The 16,523-nt window shown below is 34.8% G+C and overlaps 1 protein-coding gene and 2 non-coding genes across 3 annotated transcripts; 1 reads left to right on the forward strand and 2 right to left on the reverse strand.

The window, feature by feature from the left end:
• Window positions 1–11,164: 11,164 nt before the first annotated feature.
• LOC145062571 (uncharacterized) lies at window positions 11,165–12,767 on the forward strand. The gene is made up of 4 exons (XM_079010180.1): window positions 11,165–11,307; window positions 11,438–11,527; window positions 12,174–12,413; window positions 12,512–12,767. Exons 1-4 carry the CDS (start codon window positions 11,248–11,250, stop codon window positions 12,563–12,565), a joined length of 444 nt encoding a protein of 147 aa, XP_078866306.1. The 5' UTR covers window positions 11,165–11,247; the 3' UTR covers window positions 12,566–12,767.
• A 3,224-nt stretch (window positions 12,768–15,991) lies between these two features.
• LOC145080870 (small nucleolar RNA SNOR75) lies at window positions 15,992–16,076 on the reverse strand. Its single transcript, XR_013695447.1, has one exon. It is a non-coding gene; the product is annotated as a small nucleolar RNA SNOR75 (small nucleolar RNA).
• A 34-nt stretch (window positions 16,077–16,110) lies between these two features.
• LOC145080613 (small nucleolar RNA SNORD14) lies at window positions 16,111–16,234 on the reverse strand. The gene has a single exon (XR_013695212.1). It is a non-coding gene; the product is annotated as a small nucleolar RNA SNORD14 (small nucleolar RNA).
• Between the last annotated feature and the right edge of the window lie 289 nt (window positions 16,235–16,523).

Consider the following 16,523-nt stretch of genomic DNA (forward strand, 5'->3'; position numbering starts at 1 on the left):
TGAATTTGACATAACCATAATCACACGACAAGGTTAATGACAAATCCAAATTCATATGGACTGAACTTGTGCAGTCTTAATTTCTTGCCATCTGGCAGCACAAAGTTGTTATGCAACCAGTTGAGAACTCTCAGAACTCCAATGCAAAACCAACTTTAACTAGAATGGGCACAGAATATTTCAGCACGATAGGTTACAAACCTCAAGTCGTGGTCTAGTGATTAACAAAACTCTTGATTAGTTCTTGAATCTATCTTAAGATCCTTTTAAGACTCCCACTGACCTCTTGACATATAAGATTCTCTTTGTCAAGAACCATTCCTTGACAAAAATGAATATTCAAGAGTTAGTGCAGATTCTTATCAAGTTAAACACTTCTCACAATTTGTCTTAGTTGGTCTTTGTTTTATCCAAAACATCACAACTTACCAATTTCAAATGTACAAGAGTAAGAACACATTTTACTCTACATTTAACAAGTGTTTTAAACCTTTCTTAAGATTATGTCACTCAAGGCTTAATCTTGGAGTATGACTCTAAGATTTAATTTTGGAACGAAGTATAATTTATCTTTTGATCTAACCATTTCAACAATTCACAATTCCTCTCCTTAGCCAAACAAAATGAACTAAGGTGTCCTTAGAGGATCAATTGTGACATGGTTTCATAATCACTAAGATAATCATAAAACAAGATACTCAAGTACTCTCCCATCTCTTCAGATTAGAGAAACTTTTATCTTTCTGCTTTATTTGATTCTTCTTACTCATTATGTCTATCATTGAAACTTCTCCAATGATCCAGAACTATACTTAAACTTGTAAGTATAACCATATTTACTAAACTTTAGTAAATCATAATGAATAATCTTATCAACTTTGTGGTGGACTTGATCAGCGCACACCCAAGTGTATCCGATCCCTTTGTCCTTCACTTGATTCACATATACATGTGAAAAAGGAATTAGACTTAATTTCCCAAATATATAAAAATTCTCATGATCATACAATACAAGTTGCATGATTCCAAGTTTCTATCCAACTGAAACTTGGATGATGAGAATCTTTCCTTATTTGGTAAATTATGTCACTTCCACTAATGAAAGAATCAAATCCATTTACCCATATTGCTTATCAATGGAAACATATAACCAACAATTTTTCACAAATGCCATTGTAAGGATACTTAAAATAAATAAAATCAAAACCATTTTTCTTTTATTTTAAAACTTTGCGGAAAAATTTATCCTTACAATCCATATGGAAAACTTGTTGTTATCTATTCCTAAGCAATATATCATAACTCTTAAGTAACAGCTCAAAATTCTGATCACCGAACCATGCGATCGAAATCCATCTTCGCGATCAGAATCAACATATACTTCCTTTAAGTTTCTTCACCTTTTCTTTGATTCTTAAAACATCAACATGCGACCTCGTCACATTATGCAATAAGAATCTCAGAATAGAAACTTAATAGAGTTAGACAATGGACTTTACCTGAAGTAGAGTCAAACCTATTGACTTTACCATCCTTAAGATGTTTCAGGTAAATTTAGCAGCTTCGCAACCAATGTCTTTCCTTTGGCAACAGAATCATATGGACTCTATGGAAACGGTACATGGGACTATCACAGACTTAACCTTTCTCTTTACCATTTGGTCAACCGAGTTTGACTATGGCCGATCCCTTTCCATTGAGAAGAGAAAGTTTTTCCTGGGCCTCCAATGTCACCATTTTCAATGTCCAAATAGGTTTGGAAAGTAGATCTTCCAATCCAATTTGCTTTACTAATGCTCCAAATCATTGCTGATTTAGCATCATCAAGCAAATAGGTAAGATCATTAAGGGTCTTGTCGCGACCTGTCATCAGGGAGTGACTGAAGAACCAAGTCAGCAGCCAGTTACCTCGATACTTCGACACCCGACTCTCCCGACTTGTTAATATGTGGCTTAATCCCCAAGATCTAAGCACATATAGACTTTGCTTGCCAATAGGGATTGAGTGACTTAGAACTTATCAAGTCTTAAAACTTGTGGGATAGGGAGATTTATTGGAGGAGGTGGATGAAGTGAAGTATGATTTCTAGTCCCACAAATGCGCAACAAAGGGATTGATCTTTCACCTTGATTGCCATTTAGGATATCATCTTCATTAGGAAGCTTGTTCCTAAAGATTTGGGAAGACCATAGCTATCTAAACTAGGCATCTATAATGGGAGAAATTCAAGTTAGTTGATTTAAAGTCCTTAATATAACACCCAATATGAAATATTAAGGCTAGGATCCAACAACCTATTTATAACTGGAAGAGGGATGCCGTAATCCAAATTATAAAATAGTTGAAGGTAGGTAAATGACGATTTACCAATTTCCACCATGAAAAACGAAATATAATTAAGTTTTAATTGGATTTGAAACTCCTAGATCTTTTGAGATACATTGAACTTTCAATGGCATGTTTGAATCTCGATTGTGCCCTCTCAAGTTTGCGACTGGGATGCCGAGGATCACAAACAAGGTGTGAATAACCATACAAATTGACTTGGTACCCTCAACAATATTACCTAATCGATGTGCCAGTTAACCACACACGCTCCACCGATCTATAATAAAGTCAAGTTACCCTTTGCCACTCTTACTAGTCCATGTTAGTGTGCTGGTTAACCACACACGCTCCACTAACGACTTGGTAAGGTACAAAGTGTAATTTTATGGGCTAGCACCTTTTCACATTTTCCTAAGTAACTAAGATTGGGAATTTATAAGTGTTTAGTTACTTAGTATTTTTCATTATACTTTTAATGAAGGGAGAATTATAGTTCATTCCTACCCGTTCGGCTAACGACCCTCCACCAGTCAAGGAAGCGGTGGGTGAGAGTGGACACCCATTAAATTGCCATTTTATAGGCAGTAACCTTATACCCCCCTTATAGACCGGCTTCGTGAATGAGGCCTACTAACGGTAAGATTGACTTCCTCTTATACATATCTATATAATTATAATTATAATAATAGTATAAGGGTTGAATTTTAAACTTTTTAAAATTTCAATGTTCAATTTGGAATTAAAGTATACATGAGGAGTAACTTTTCAAATTCCAAAACTTGAGGGCAAGTTTTGAAACTATTTCAAGACTCTTTAAATCATAACTTATGAGTTTAATGGTTCATTAAAATGAAGACTCTTCATTTTAATGTAACCCCTTATTCTTTAAAAACCCTTTAAAGAAGTGTCTCTTCAACATCCATAACTTGAGGACAAGTTATGGAGTCATTAAACTATTTAATGGAAAAACTCTTATATTTTATGTAACCTACAAAACTTTTATGAGTTTTTAAGATTCATAAATATGACTTTTCACATAACTTGAAGACAAGTTACAAAAACATATTTTATGAACGTCTTTTAGACTAATATGGATTGAAAACAACTAAAACATAATTTTTTCATTATCAATCTAAACTAACTCATAAATCAAGGAAACGTAAAATTCTTGAAAATTCATAACTTGAGGACAAGTTATGAACTCCATACAATTTTCAACAAGATCATGAATTATATCACCAAACAATTTGCACACAATTCCTATGATCTAGCAAAACTCATAAGCATGATCATTCATAATCAACAATTTTCAAGAATAACATGAACACATATAAACTTGAAACTTTTATTATAGCATTGAAATTGGTTTAACATAATCATTACCACATTCAAAACAAGTTTTATAAGCCCAAAACAGTCAAAGGTAATGATTCTAGACCAATTCCAACACCAAAACTCGAAAATATGCTGTCTGAGGGTCCAACTCGTCGAGTGCATGAGCAAACTCGGCGAGTTGGATGCATTTTGCCTTGGACTCGTCGAGTCCCTTCATGGACTCGGCGAGTCTGCTGGGCAGACAGCACCAAAAGTCGATTTTTAAGCAGTTTAAGCAAGTACAACAAGAAAACAAGCCTAGGCTCTGATACCACTGTTGGGTTTTGAGCAATCTAACACTCCTAAGTGTACATGCAACCCTAAATACCTTGGATCTATGTTTTCTCTATTATACATGCAAATATCAACTTTCCAAGGTATTGTTCTATTCTAGCATACAAAACTTTGAATAACACAAGTTAGAATAACATACCTTTTGTTGGTGCTTGTCTTCATGAAGCTTGAGTGCCTAGTGCCCCAAGTGTGACACCTCAAATGGTTCACACAAAACCATAAGCACTTGGAATAACTTAGAGAGAAATTAGAACACTTCAAGAATCGGCTTGCCCTCCATGCATATCTAGTGGCCTCCATGCCTCACTAGTGGCCGATTCTCACATCAATAAGATGCTTATATAGTTGTTACAATTAGGGTAAACCCTAATTGTCATGTCTTTCCATTTCCTTGGATACATGTGTTCAAATACACCATGGAGCATCCATGGAGCATCCAATGGGTTTTAGCCCAACTTGATAATCCATGGAGCATTAGCCCACTATATAAGTATGGATGATTTACACAATCAACCCATATATTTAATTAGTCTTCTTTTGATCACATAATTAATTCTAAATCAATTATTGATCAATACTAATTAAATAATCTTATTAATATATTAGAACTTATAATATATTAATAAACCTTAAGTGTTATTTCTCTCATTTTAGTCTATCCAAGTGCATGATGCCATGCAACCCAAATGGACCATGCCGGGTCGGGTCAAGTCTTACCAATTATAGTTATGGACTTAGACATTAATCCAACAGTTTTGGGGTGTGACAATTATGCTATTCGGATCTAGACATTCCACCGACTGAGTACGAGCTCCTTGCCATGGAAACCCAAGTGGAGCTGGAGCAAACGAGACAATACTTGTAGGAAGAAATGGCGGCGATGAGGACTGAGCTTTGTGGGATAAAGAACATCTTGAAGGCGATGGTAGTGATTGGCATTAGTCTTCTTCCTAGTGTCGTTTGTGGAGTTTTCAGTTGTGGTGGGTTTGGTGTTTTCTTTTGGGAGTAGTTTGTGGGTCGATGTTGGCGATTTTAGGGTTATTTGGTTATGGATTTTGGGCTTTTCTGTTGGTTTTTTTTCTAGTCGCCATCATCATCGGATAGTATCATGATAAGGTTAAGTATGTAAGTATCGGTGGCATTTTCATGGCTTGAAACTTTTTTTTAGGGGGGGGGGGGTGGTGGGATAGTAGAAAACCCCGTGAATGATGTAGTTATGTCCACTTTTGTATGAATGTTGTTTGGAATGTAATGGAAAATGTATGCTACTATATTCTAATGTCATTTTTTTTGAAGCAATGACAATGGTAGAATGTTAATGAACTCAATGTACTCAAGTTGTAGAAAAAAAACTACAATGTTAATGAACTCAATTAACAGGAAAAAAGGTACAGTCGTAGTAGAATGTTATTTTAGATACTACCTAAATAATTGACATCAGTGAAACTAGGTAATTGTCACCCTTCAAAGTACAATGTTATGTATAGTAGATAGATGTGAACATATAAAGCACATCGTGTTAATGGAAAATGTCATTATTTTTTTTTGTTTTAAACAAACACTTACAAACTTAAGACAAACACATATAACCATAGTCCATAACCATAAAACTTTTAATCCACGTCCATTGGTTTGGATGAGCTATCTCTTTCGCCATTTTTTCCCTCCACCCGTTTTGCTAACTTTTTCTTGATTATCCTCTCTGACTTTTTCCTTAGCTCGATTGTACGTTGTTGTTGACCATTATCTTTTTTCAGATCACTTCCACCTTCACCTTCACCTTGAACCCTCATCTTTTTCAGACCACTTCCACCTTCACCTTTAACTTGGCCCCTCCTCTTTTTCTGGGCCGGTTTGAGATTAGTGGATGCATTGTGGGAGTATCATCCGAAAGTTTATGTTGCCGCAGGCTTCGAGGACAAAGCCTAATCTAAGTGGGGGAGAATTGTAACATCCCAAGTTCGGAAGCAAGAAGTTGAAGGGTGCTAAGTGAAAATAAAGGAAGGGACTCAGTGAGTAGGTCTCTTGACTCGCCGAGTCGTAGTGGGTGCCTGGCACGGGGTTAAGTGGCCTGACTCGGCGAGTCGATGGCTGGACTCGACGAGTCGGTGCTGGTCGAGGAAAAACCCTAATCTTCGGGGTTGCACCCTATTTAAAGGACTTAATGTCCTCCCCTTAGCTCCCTTAGCCCCCTTTGAGATCCAGAAACCCTAGAATCTTGAGTGAGAGCCATTGGAAACAAATTGGAGCATTGTTAAGTGTTTTGTGAAGAGATCTTGAAGATCAAGAAGCTTGGATCAAGGAGATTTGTGGAGATTCAAATTACTCTTTAGTAGGAGGTCGTTTTGGAGGTAATGAATCATTATCCTTGGCTTTCCCCTTTCTATATCCATTTTTCATGGAAGTTTTAGGGTTTGTTTGGAGATGATATGATGAGATCTTGGTGTATAAGTTAGATCTGGAGTTGAAACTCCATATCTGAGCTCTATTTGGATCAAAGATGCAGAAAGCCCTTTTGGTTGCTATGCAAAAGCCTTTCCCCAAGAGTTGAGTTTCTTTCTAGCTTGGTTTTTGGTATTATGGGGCAAGAAGCACGTAAAGGTAGTAACTTTATGTTGCTAATGGACTCTAGAGACCCATATCTATTGTTTGGAGCAAAGGAGTAGCTCTGTGACTCGAGATTGTGGGAATGCACGTATGGACTCGATGAGTTTAGGAGATGACTCGGCGAGTCGGGCTAGAGATCAGACTTTGAGTCGTGTAGTAACTCGGCGAGTCGCATGGGTGACTCGGCGAGTCTTATGATGATGAGCTTAGACTCGACGAGTTGGAAGAACTACTCGGCGAGTCTATTGAAGATTGTCGTGGACTCGACGAGTCTATTCTTGGACTCGGCGAGTCTCGTCGCAGAACCCAACCTCTTTTGGTTAAAGCCTCGGATTAGTGAGTCGGTTGGCGACTCAGTGAGTTAGTCAGGATGGGGCTCAGAGATTGTTGGACTCGACGAGTCTTGGGGCGACTCAGCGAGTTAAGTCGTGCTATGAGAGTTTTTGAGTATGAGAACTCGGCGAGTCAACGAGTTGACTCGACGAGTAGAGTTAATCAGGAAGGTTGACTTTGGCCAGGACTTTGACTTTGACCCGTTTGACCTTCAGGGGTGTTATGGTATTTAGAGTATTTATGTCTTGGTCCATTGATGGCATTAGGTGTTGGAGTTTGGAGCAGTGCTTCGGGTCAGTGTTTTCGTGGTTCAATTCGGAAGTTGCAAGGTGAGTTATCCTCACTATATCGACAGGGTCTACGACACCAAGGCCGACCCTTTAACGAATGGAAATCTGGGTATTGTTTGTTATGTTATTGTTTTGCTAGATCTTCATCCAGGTATTTAGGATGGTGTTATGTTAGTGACCTGGTTAAGGTCGGTACCCCGATATATAGGGTAATGTTATGCTAGTGACCGGTTAGGTCGGAATGCTAGTTAGGATGTTGATATGCTATGTGATCTGTTAGACTGTTTGTCTGGTTAAGGAATTGTTATGTGATTAATTATTTTATGTGCACATGGTTGTTTGATGGGGGTTGGGTTGAGGCGGTTCCTGCTTTGTGTTGTAGGCCAACATACCCAGGGCAGACCGGATATTCCGAAGGCCCAGCGAGCGGTCCGGATAGGCTGAAGGCCCCAAGAGGGCGGACCAGACGTGTCGAGGCTCGGAGACTGGACCAGGCCAGCTGAAGGCCCGGTGTGTGGGCAGACCAGTCATACTGTAGACTCAGAGAGTGGACCAGGTGGATTGAAGGCCCGGTGCGGGCAGACCAATCACACTGTAGACTCGATGTACATGGCTAGACTCGGAGGGTGGACCAGGTGGACTGAAGGCCCGGTGCGGACAGACCAGTCACACAGTAGACCCGATGTGCATGGCTGTTCTATCTGTGAGATGTTATGAGTACGTTTATGTGTGGTTGGTATTTTGAAGGTAACTCACTAAGCTTTCGGGCTTACAGTTCAGTGTATTGTTTCAAGTACTTCAGGAGATCGTGGCAAGATGAAGACGTGATCGTACTGCTCCTCATTTTTATGTTAATGGTTCTAGGGATACTCTGATGTTTAAACTCTTTTGAAAACAAGTTGTAATAATTTAATGGCTTTTGAATGAATTAAAATGTTTTAAAATTGGTGCAATTTTTATGGTCGTTACAATGTGTCTTACTCATCACATTAACTTACTCTCCTATTGTTTTCCTTATTTACAAATTCTCATTTTCGCATCAATTAATGGTTATCTATGTGACACAATCATTTTAGCCCTATGAAAGTGGGTATGTTAACATCTACTTCCCTTGTCTTGTTTTAATAGGATTCTACGGGCTCTGTTGTTGTTGTTGTTGTTGTTGTTGTAGTTTTTGTTGTTGATGATGATGATGATGGTGATATTGACGTTGATGTTACTATTGCACACTTGTAATTAGGGATGAGATTTAGAACCGGAAAACCGGACCGGAACCGGAACCGAACCGGAACCGGACCCGTTAGAACCGGAATATATAGAACCGGGTCTGGTTCCGGGTTTAAAAATTGGCTTTATCCGGGTTCCGGGTAAACCGGGTCTAAAATCCGGAACCGGTTTTTGGAACCGGAACCACTTTTAGGGCCGAAACCACTTTTTGTGAAACACTTACAAGATGCATATCTTATTCGTTTCAACTCCAATTGATATACGGTTTTTTCCAACATGTAGTTTAGAGTTTGTACATGATTCTAGACTATAAATGTGTCATTTTTAGTTTTATATTCATTGACTTACAGTCCTCAAAAGTTGAGATACCAAAGCTGAAAGTTTTTAGTTTTTTAGTTTTTTTGTATTGGGTGAAAGTTTTAAAACATGCATATCTAATTCGTTTGAAGTCGGATTGACATGTGGTTTTTTCCAACTTCTAGTTTACAGTTTGTACATGAGTTTAGACTATAATTTTGTCATTTTTGGTTTAACATTCAATGATTTATAGTCCTCCGAAGTCGGGATATCAAAACTGAAAATTTTCAACTTTTCAGCTATTTGTTTTTGTACTTTGTATTATGTGAAAATATTAACACAAATATATCTCATTCGTTTAAATTCGGATTGACATGCGGGTTTTTCCAGAGTGTATTTTAGAGTTTGTACATGATTTTAAACTCTAATTTTGTTAATTGTGGTTTCATATTCAATAAGTTACAGCCCCCCAAAGTCGGGATATCAATATGAAAATTTTCAAAGTTCAACCCACTAAGTAGTAAGTAATTACTAAAAAATTCCGGTTTTTTCGGGTTTTCCGGGTCTAAACCCACTTTATCCGGTTCCAACTTACCCACTTTGATGTTTCCGGGTTTTCCGGTTCTAGACCCACTTTACCCGGAACCATACCCGGAATCGAACCGGAATCGGTTCCTATATACCGGTCCGGTTTCCGGTTCTATAAAATCCCGTTAACCAGCTCCGGGTTTTCCGGGTCCGGGTCTATCCGGTCCGGGTTTGGACCCACTTTCATCCCTACTTGTAATACTATCTTATTACTTTTTTCAAAAATTATTTTAATGTAATACACAAATGTTTGCAAGATGCTTACAAATGTCTTTTAAAAAGTTTTCTAAAATATTTAATAATAGAGTAAATTACAGTTTTGGTCCATATGGTTTATACCCATCTACAGTTTGAGTCAAAGTTTTCAAATGTTGATATGGTTGGTCATCGTGATTGCAAATTCCTTCACGGTTAATCTCTAAAACTAACTGCGTCAATTTCCATCCGTCAAATTCATTTTATATGAAAAAATTCCCCTTGTAAAGAAGGTTTGAGATATTTTATGGTTTTGTTAATTTGGTTTGAGAGCAATCTCGTTATTTTCCAAGCATTTAACGAAGCTCATTATACGGTAAAAGTCTCGGGAACAACTCGTACAACTTTTGGAAACAATAAGGTTGAGCCACATAACTTTTAAAAACTCTGACTCGAATTGCAAATTGGTGTAAACCTTAGGTACTAAAACTATAAATTACTTTTACTCGTGATAATATAAGTGCAACATAATTTGACAGAATTGGTCCTACATTGATTCAATATTTATTTTGTTGTACAATCAAAGATCTAGTAAAGAATTTTATGTCACAAAAAAAAATTCTTTATCTTTTAAAGCATCAAATCTCGTTTTAGTCCTAGCTCCTTGCCGAGGTCTTGTTTTTTCATATATATTCAACCGCTCAAAAAAAAAAAAAATAGTTAATTGTACTATTTTCAAAGGTGAAACCTGAAAATATCTTTCAGTTATAGTATCTATCAATATTTTTATATTTGGTGATTTTAAGGTAATTAATTCATTGCATTCGTATAAGACATCTAATCAAAATAAATTAACTCTTATAATTTAATTACTTTTTTCAAGATTATTCTATGTTTATCTTCTTTCACTACAATGATCACCAATCAACGACCATCAGCAAAATAAAAGGAGCAAAGGAAACACATATCGTATCTCTTTTCTCTAAAGCTTACAAACTAGAAAGACCGAATTTGTACTTGTATGCCAAAGCTTTAATAAATTAACAGTTGCACCTTTTAATTTAGACATTGATTCAATCTCCAAATTATGACTTTTTTGAGACAAATCTTCATCTGTAATTTTGGATATCTAAAATTCTATATATCAAAATTCAATCATCCGGAATTAGAATTTGGTTATTTCTATTCAGTTCTTCCGTCCCAAAATTATAGTCCATTTTTCTTTTTTGGTTTGTCCCAAAATAATAATCTACTTCTAAAAATAAATAACATTTTTACCAAAATACCCTTCCTTATTACTTAACCAACTAAACATTTAATGAAACATTAAATGCAAAGTAAGGACAAAACTGTCATTTTATTATATAAAGTTAGTGATAATTAATGTTTTTCTTAATCTGTGTGTTTTTTGTGTGTGAACAATAATATTGGGACGGAAGGAGGATTATATAACGTATATTTTAAAGTTCGTATTTGCGGAAAATGATATAAACGAACAGATTACGTACCCAATTTGTTTATTCTTATTAAAGTACTTGGTCGAAGTTTTAGAAATCATTAAATGCTTTTTCTTTCCATGCTTTTTAACATGGATCCACCCAATAAGTGTCCTAATTAGCGCGTCAACTTGGTGGCAATATCGTAATTAATAACCCAGACCTGTCCCTTTAACAAACCAGTGGGAGTGCAATATTAGTTTATTATAAAAAGAGGATGACGAAGATAATTCTGTGTTCAATTGTCGTCATTCGTGAAGTCTCTCCTGCAGCACCGGTGTGTACTTCTCTCCCTCTCCAATCCATCTCTTCTCTCTCTCGCACACCTACATACAAAACCACGCACTTCTAAACCTCTATGATTCACAATTCTGCGTGTATTAATTTTTCTGTTTTTGATTATGTAGCTCAATTCGGAATCGACGAACATCGAAGATCGATCCTTCTGTTCTGAGCGTAATCGAAGAGCTGATTGCATGGATAACCTCAAGGAAGAGGTAGATTTTTCTCACTCTGTGTGTTTTCCTATCTTCTTTGCGCCATTTTTGTAGGTTTAATTTCAGAATTTCACTATTCGGAACACTTTTGAAATGAATTTCGCTTTTTTCCTTTTCCTTTAGAAATGATTAGTTATGAGAGAATGATATTATTCGGTTGTGGTAGGGTTGATGCTTATGGTTTATAATTTATTCATCCGTTAAGCTTTTGATCTGAGATAATTAATTTTGCTGTTCCGAAGTTCGAAATTGATATGGCGAGTGATGTTCGAGTGTCTATGGTGAGAATTACTCACAGTTTTGTAAGTTCAGGAGTTGGTGATTGTCATGATTGCTTAATTTGCGTTTAGGTTTTACTTTTTCCTTTTTTCAACGAACGAATTGACATTTCGATTGCGTTGGAGGATGAAGAAAGGTCGGTTTTCAAAGTTTGAATGCTCCAGCTGTACATGTTTGAATAAATTAAAGTATATAGAAATATATCTTGCTATATTTATTGCATTACGTCTTTAAGTAACATTCTGTATATATAGTAGCTACCATGTGAAACCTGTAAGGTAGGAAATCAATCCCTCTTATAGTAATTTGGTTGCTTAATTTCACAATTCTTTTAGTAAAATATATATGGTGAATGATCTGTTTGTAGAAAGATGCGCCATGGTTATCAGTGCCACAATTTGGGGATTGGGACCAGAAGGGACCATTACCAGACTACTCTTTGGATTTCTCAAAAATCAGAGAGAAGAGGAAACAAAACAAGAGAGAGATATCAAGAACTAGCATTGGTAATGAAGAAGACTTCATCTCCTCCAATAAAGTCAAACAAGATACACCACAGCCAAGTGCTCCCCTTAAGCAGTACAACGAGGACCCCCACTCTCCAAATGTAAGCACCTTCATATCCACAAATATCTAATCAAGATAACTATTTCATATATATTCACATTCTTGTATATTTACTTGGTTTTTTATTGTTGATTTTAGGTGCAGAAAAGACGAAGCGGATTAAATTGCTTCAGTTGCTGCATGAAGGCATGATATGTTTCATTTCATGGAGAGGAGAGAGATTTTTAATCTTCAAAATTCTCGGTATATGTTTCTTTGTTTGCCTTGTTTTTGTTGATATACATGTGATTTATGATGATGATGATGATGGTTGCTGTGTGGGATTTCTTCTTTAAAATTTGCATAATGTATATATGATTAGAATGAATGGTACAATGGATTTGACTTTTGCTAAGATTAGTCTAGACACTTTATGCTTTTACTGTATGCAACAAAACATAACAAAATATGCTAGAATAAATCCAAAAATCGTACATAGAACCGGTTATAAAAACATAGATGAGAAATCATAATGGAGAAAGATCATTACAAACGTATTCTCCAACAAGTAAACTTTTACTTCTCTGATAATAACTAATTTATGGCAACTATCTTTAAAAAATAAGTTTCAAATACGAATGTACGAGGGTTTGGGTGATAGAAGTAACACCCAAGGAGGTCATTTAAATATAATTTAAATCACATCGAAAAAATGGTGCTTTGGAAAATAATATAATTCATTTTGAGTCGCATCTAATGCCATAGTTTGAAAGTCTTGCGAAATATTATTGCATGACACTAGCTCACTTACGCCACCGTTGACCCTTGCATTTTTTTTTTTTTTTTTTTTTTTTTTTTATAACTAAAAAGGTATTATGATTTTTTTTTTATTTCATTTTAATTTTAATTGAAGAGAAAGAATCATGATGAAGATATAAAAAAAAACACCTTTTTAAATGAATGAATAAAAAACACAAGTGGAAAATACAACTTTGGCTACTATTTTCGCATTGGGCTCTTTGGTTATATTTGAAACATCTTAGGTCGATTTGTTGGTGGAATTGGAAGCCAACAGTGGAAATTATAGGTCTCGAATAAGGTAATATTAATCAAATAAAAAAATATTCTTAAAGAAGAATTGGAATTACTATATGATTTGAATAACTAAGTTGATCAACAATTCTCTTGTGTATAATACAGTTATATATATGTAAACCTTCAAAGATCATGAGAAGAGTTGAGGAGAATTGTTGATCAACAATTCTCTTATGTATAATACAGTTATATATGTGTATAATACAGTATAGTCATTGTTAACATGAATTCCTCTTTTCTGTGTTTGAAAGTACCTTGAACTGATATGTCCTTAGGATGTGAACTTTGATCTCTGTTGGATGAAATAGTCATTTTAGTGGAACTAAGTTGTTCTTCAAATTAGTTACTCACTTGATTCAAGTTGACATGCAATCTACCTTCAAGTACATTCATAGTCCATTTTCAAAGAAAGCTGACAATTTGTTATGTTTACTAAATAAAATTGATGATTGAATTAGTTTACTACGCTTATCACAAATCTAGTCTTATTAATGGATATTGTTTACAAATGGCCGTGTTTACTAAAATTGAAATTTGACTTGTGTTTACAAATGGCTAGCGTTTACTTAAATTGATTAAAAATTTCCCCTATTTAATTATGACAAAACCAACTTAATATATCCAAAAGAATTTATGTAAAAAAATATAATACATGTCCTGACTAATATTTATATGGATCTTTTCTAGATTTTTTTTTTTTTTTTTATCTTTTTCTAATGTTTTTGACAGTTTTAGTTTACGATGCTTTTGACTTTTTACATAAATGAAAGCAATAAACGAAATTATTACATCTGTATGAAGTTCTCATTAATCCATATATCGTCTTTAAGGATTTCTTATTTGATGAACTTGAATTTGTCTTCTTTCAATGGTTTCACTAGTAATTGGACAATGATACCATTCCGCAAGGCAAACATTTTTGAGAGTGTATGTACACTTAAAAGTTGATGACAAGGATATTGTAAATTTCATGCTTAAACACCACATGTGGTTTTCACTAATTAGTAACAACCAACGCATTATAATTTTCTAACCATTTATCTTCTAGGTTTATTAGACACAATTTTATCTATTATACTTTCATAATCAATATTTTCAAGAAACTTGTTCAATCCAAATAAAAACCAAAGCTTTCAATCTCTCTCTTGACATTGTAGATCTCAAATAATATTTTAAAAGGTATAGCTTTGAAAAGTTTTTTTTTGCTAATGCATTTCTAATGAGAACATTCAACAACATTCTAAATGCTAGACAATAAATTAGATATTTGTTGATCTTTTTTTAATAAATATAGTATTATGTTAGTTTTATTATGTTCAATTAGTAATTTTTTGTAACAACTCTATTTCTGTTGTAAAAATCATCACCAATGTAACATATTTTTAATAATTTAGCAATAAACAAATAGTTTGATCAACCATACAAACAAAATATTAAATCTTAAATAATTCTTGATTCTTCTCAAAAGCATGTTGTTGGTGGTCTTAAAAAACACAAAGGACTTTCACACTGCTCGATGCCTCATAATTATACATTGTTTAAGATTATAGTTGACCCTATAATGATTTTATTGAATTGAGTTGGATTTACTGTCATAAACAGGTAAATATCTATATTTGGATATCTGAATTCTAGATGATATTAATAATAAGTTTAACAAACAAGATCTTTATTGTTAATAAAACATAAAACATAAGGGAGATTAGTATGAAAATATGTTTTAACTAATGCATTATTATTTTTATTTTCAAATCTTTTTTAGTAATGTAATTTTAAAGGAAATTTTCAATTCAAAGGCCCCTCATAAGAGGACCATGCAACCGCACCACCCACACACCCCAAGGTGTTTTGTTAATGTTGTGTTTGGAACTTTATTGCATTAGATCATTAAGCCCGTTTAGGTGTTTTGTTAATGTGGTGTTTAGATAATTTGTCCTTTGAAAACAAATAACATCATAAACATCTGTGTAGAAGATGCCATCTTAATTGGACTTTCAATATGAAATGACACAATCTTAATTGGTGATATGTTGATGTGACAATTGGAGGGACACAAAAAAGTAAATAAGAAAGCTAGTTGAAGGAGACATAATTTCTCGGAATGAGTTCTTTTTTTTTTTTTAACTTTTTACGTTACAGGTGGCATGTAGGTTATGAGATTGAAGATAGAAAATAAAGTTAGCTTCATATGCATACATGAAGTACAAATAAAACAAAATCGCTAGTGAAAGTGACAAGAGTTCAAAGTTCTTCCACGAGAGTATTAACGACATAAACGTAGGAGAATAAGTTGATTATCTTTAAATGGACGTTAGCGATCTGATCTGACTTCATGATAATCATAGATGAGATTAGATATTGTTTTCTCCTCAATTTTAAAAGTAGAAATAAACTGAAACCAACTTTCACACACAAAATTGAAAAGCTGAAGCAAACTCCATTTCCAATCTTGCGAACTTTAGTTGAATTCAATCTAAAACACGTCAACAAGATATGAAACATTTATGGAGGAAACGATAGGAAATAAGAAAATAATTGAAGGTTAACTCTCAGACAAATGCCTCGTTTCGTCTTCACGATGAATGGAATGGATATATCAGACTCGTCATCAATGAAATCATCACAGAGAAAACACAAAATACAAAATATTATTATTTTAAAGAAACTTCAGACATCCAAGGAAGGAGTAAAACAGCATTAGCTCTCAAGCCTGGCGAAGGCGAAAGCACTTAGGCGGCCACTGCGAATGTCTCTGAGAAACAAGCCTTTGGATTATCATCATCGGTTCCATTTCCATATCAATTCAAACATAAATCAAATCAAAATCAAAATCAAAATCGCAAAACGTTTTTACAAACAAATTCAAATCTCGCACACCATTGACATGTTTGTCAGACTAGATGTGAATCGAATGTAAGAGGATATCATTCCATTCCGTAAGGCAATTGGAAATTTGCACAAGGAACATACGATCCACAGACGAAAAGAAAATTGTTAAAAACATTCAAACACGCAACTTAACCATTGAGAAAATGAGATTAATTCAGTGGTCATTAGAGTTGATATTTAGGATTTG

This window comes from Lactuca serriola, chromosome 1 (assembly GCF_051521515.1).
Source record: "Lactuca serriola cultivar US96UC23 chromosome 1, Lser_US96UC23_V15, whole genome shotgun sequence".
NCBI lineage: Eukaryota > Viridiplantae > Streptophyta > Magnoliopsida > Asterales > Asteraceae > Lactuca > Lactuca serriola.

What these genes read in the sequence shown, in the direction of transcription:
- LOC145062571 (XM_079010180.1), top strand. Translation starts at nt 11,248, where the DNA reads ATGACGAAGATAATTCTGTGTTCAATTGTCGTCATTCGTGAAGTCTCT. An exon ending in AAGTCTCTCCTGCAGCACCG is followed by an intron (nt 11,308 to 11,437) that starts GTGTGTACTTCT and finishes TTGATTATGTAG; the next exon opens with CTCAATTCGGAATCGACGAA. An exon ending in TGGATAACCTCAAGGAAGAG is followed by an intron (nt 11,528 to 12,173) that starts GTAGATTTTTCT and finishes ATCTGTTTGTAG; the next exon opens with AAAGATGCGCCATGGTTATC.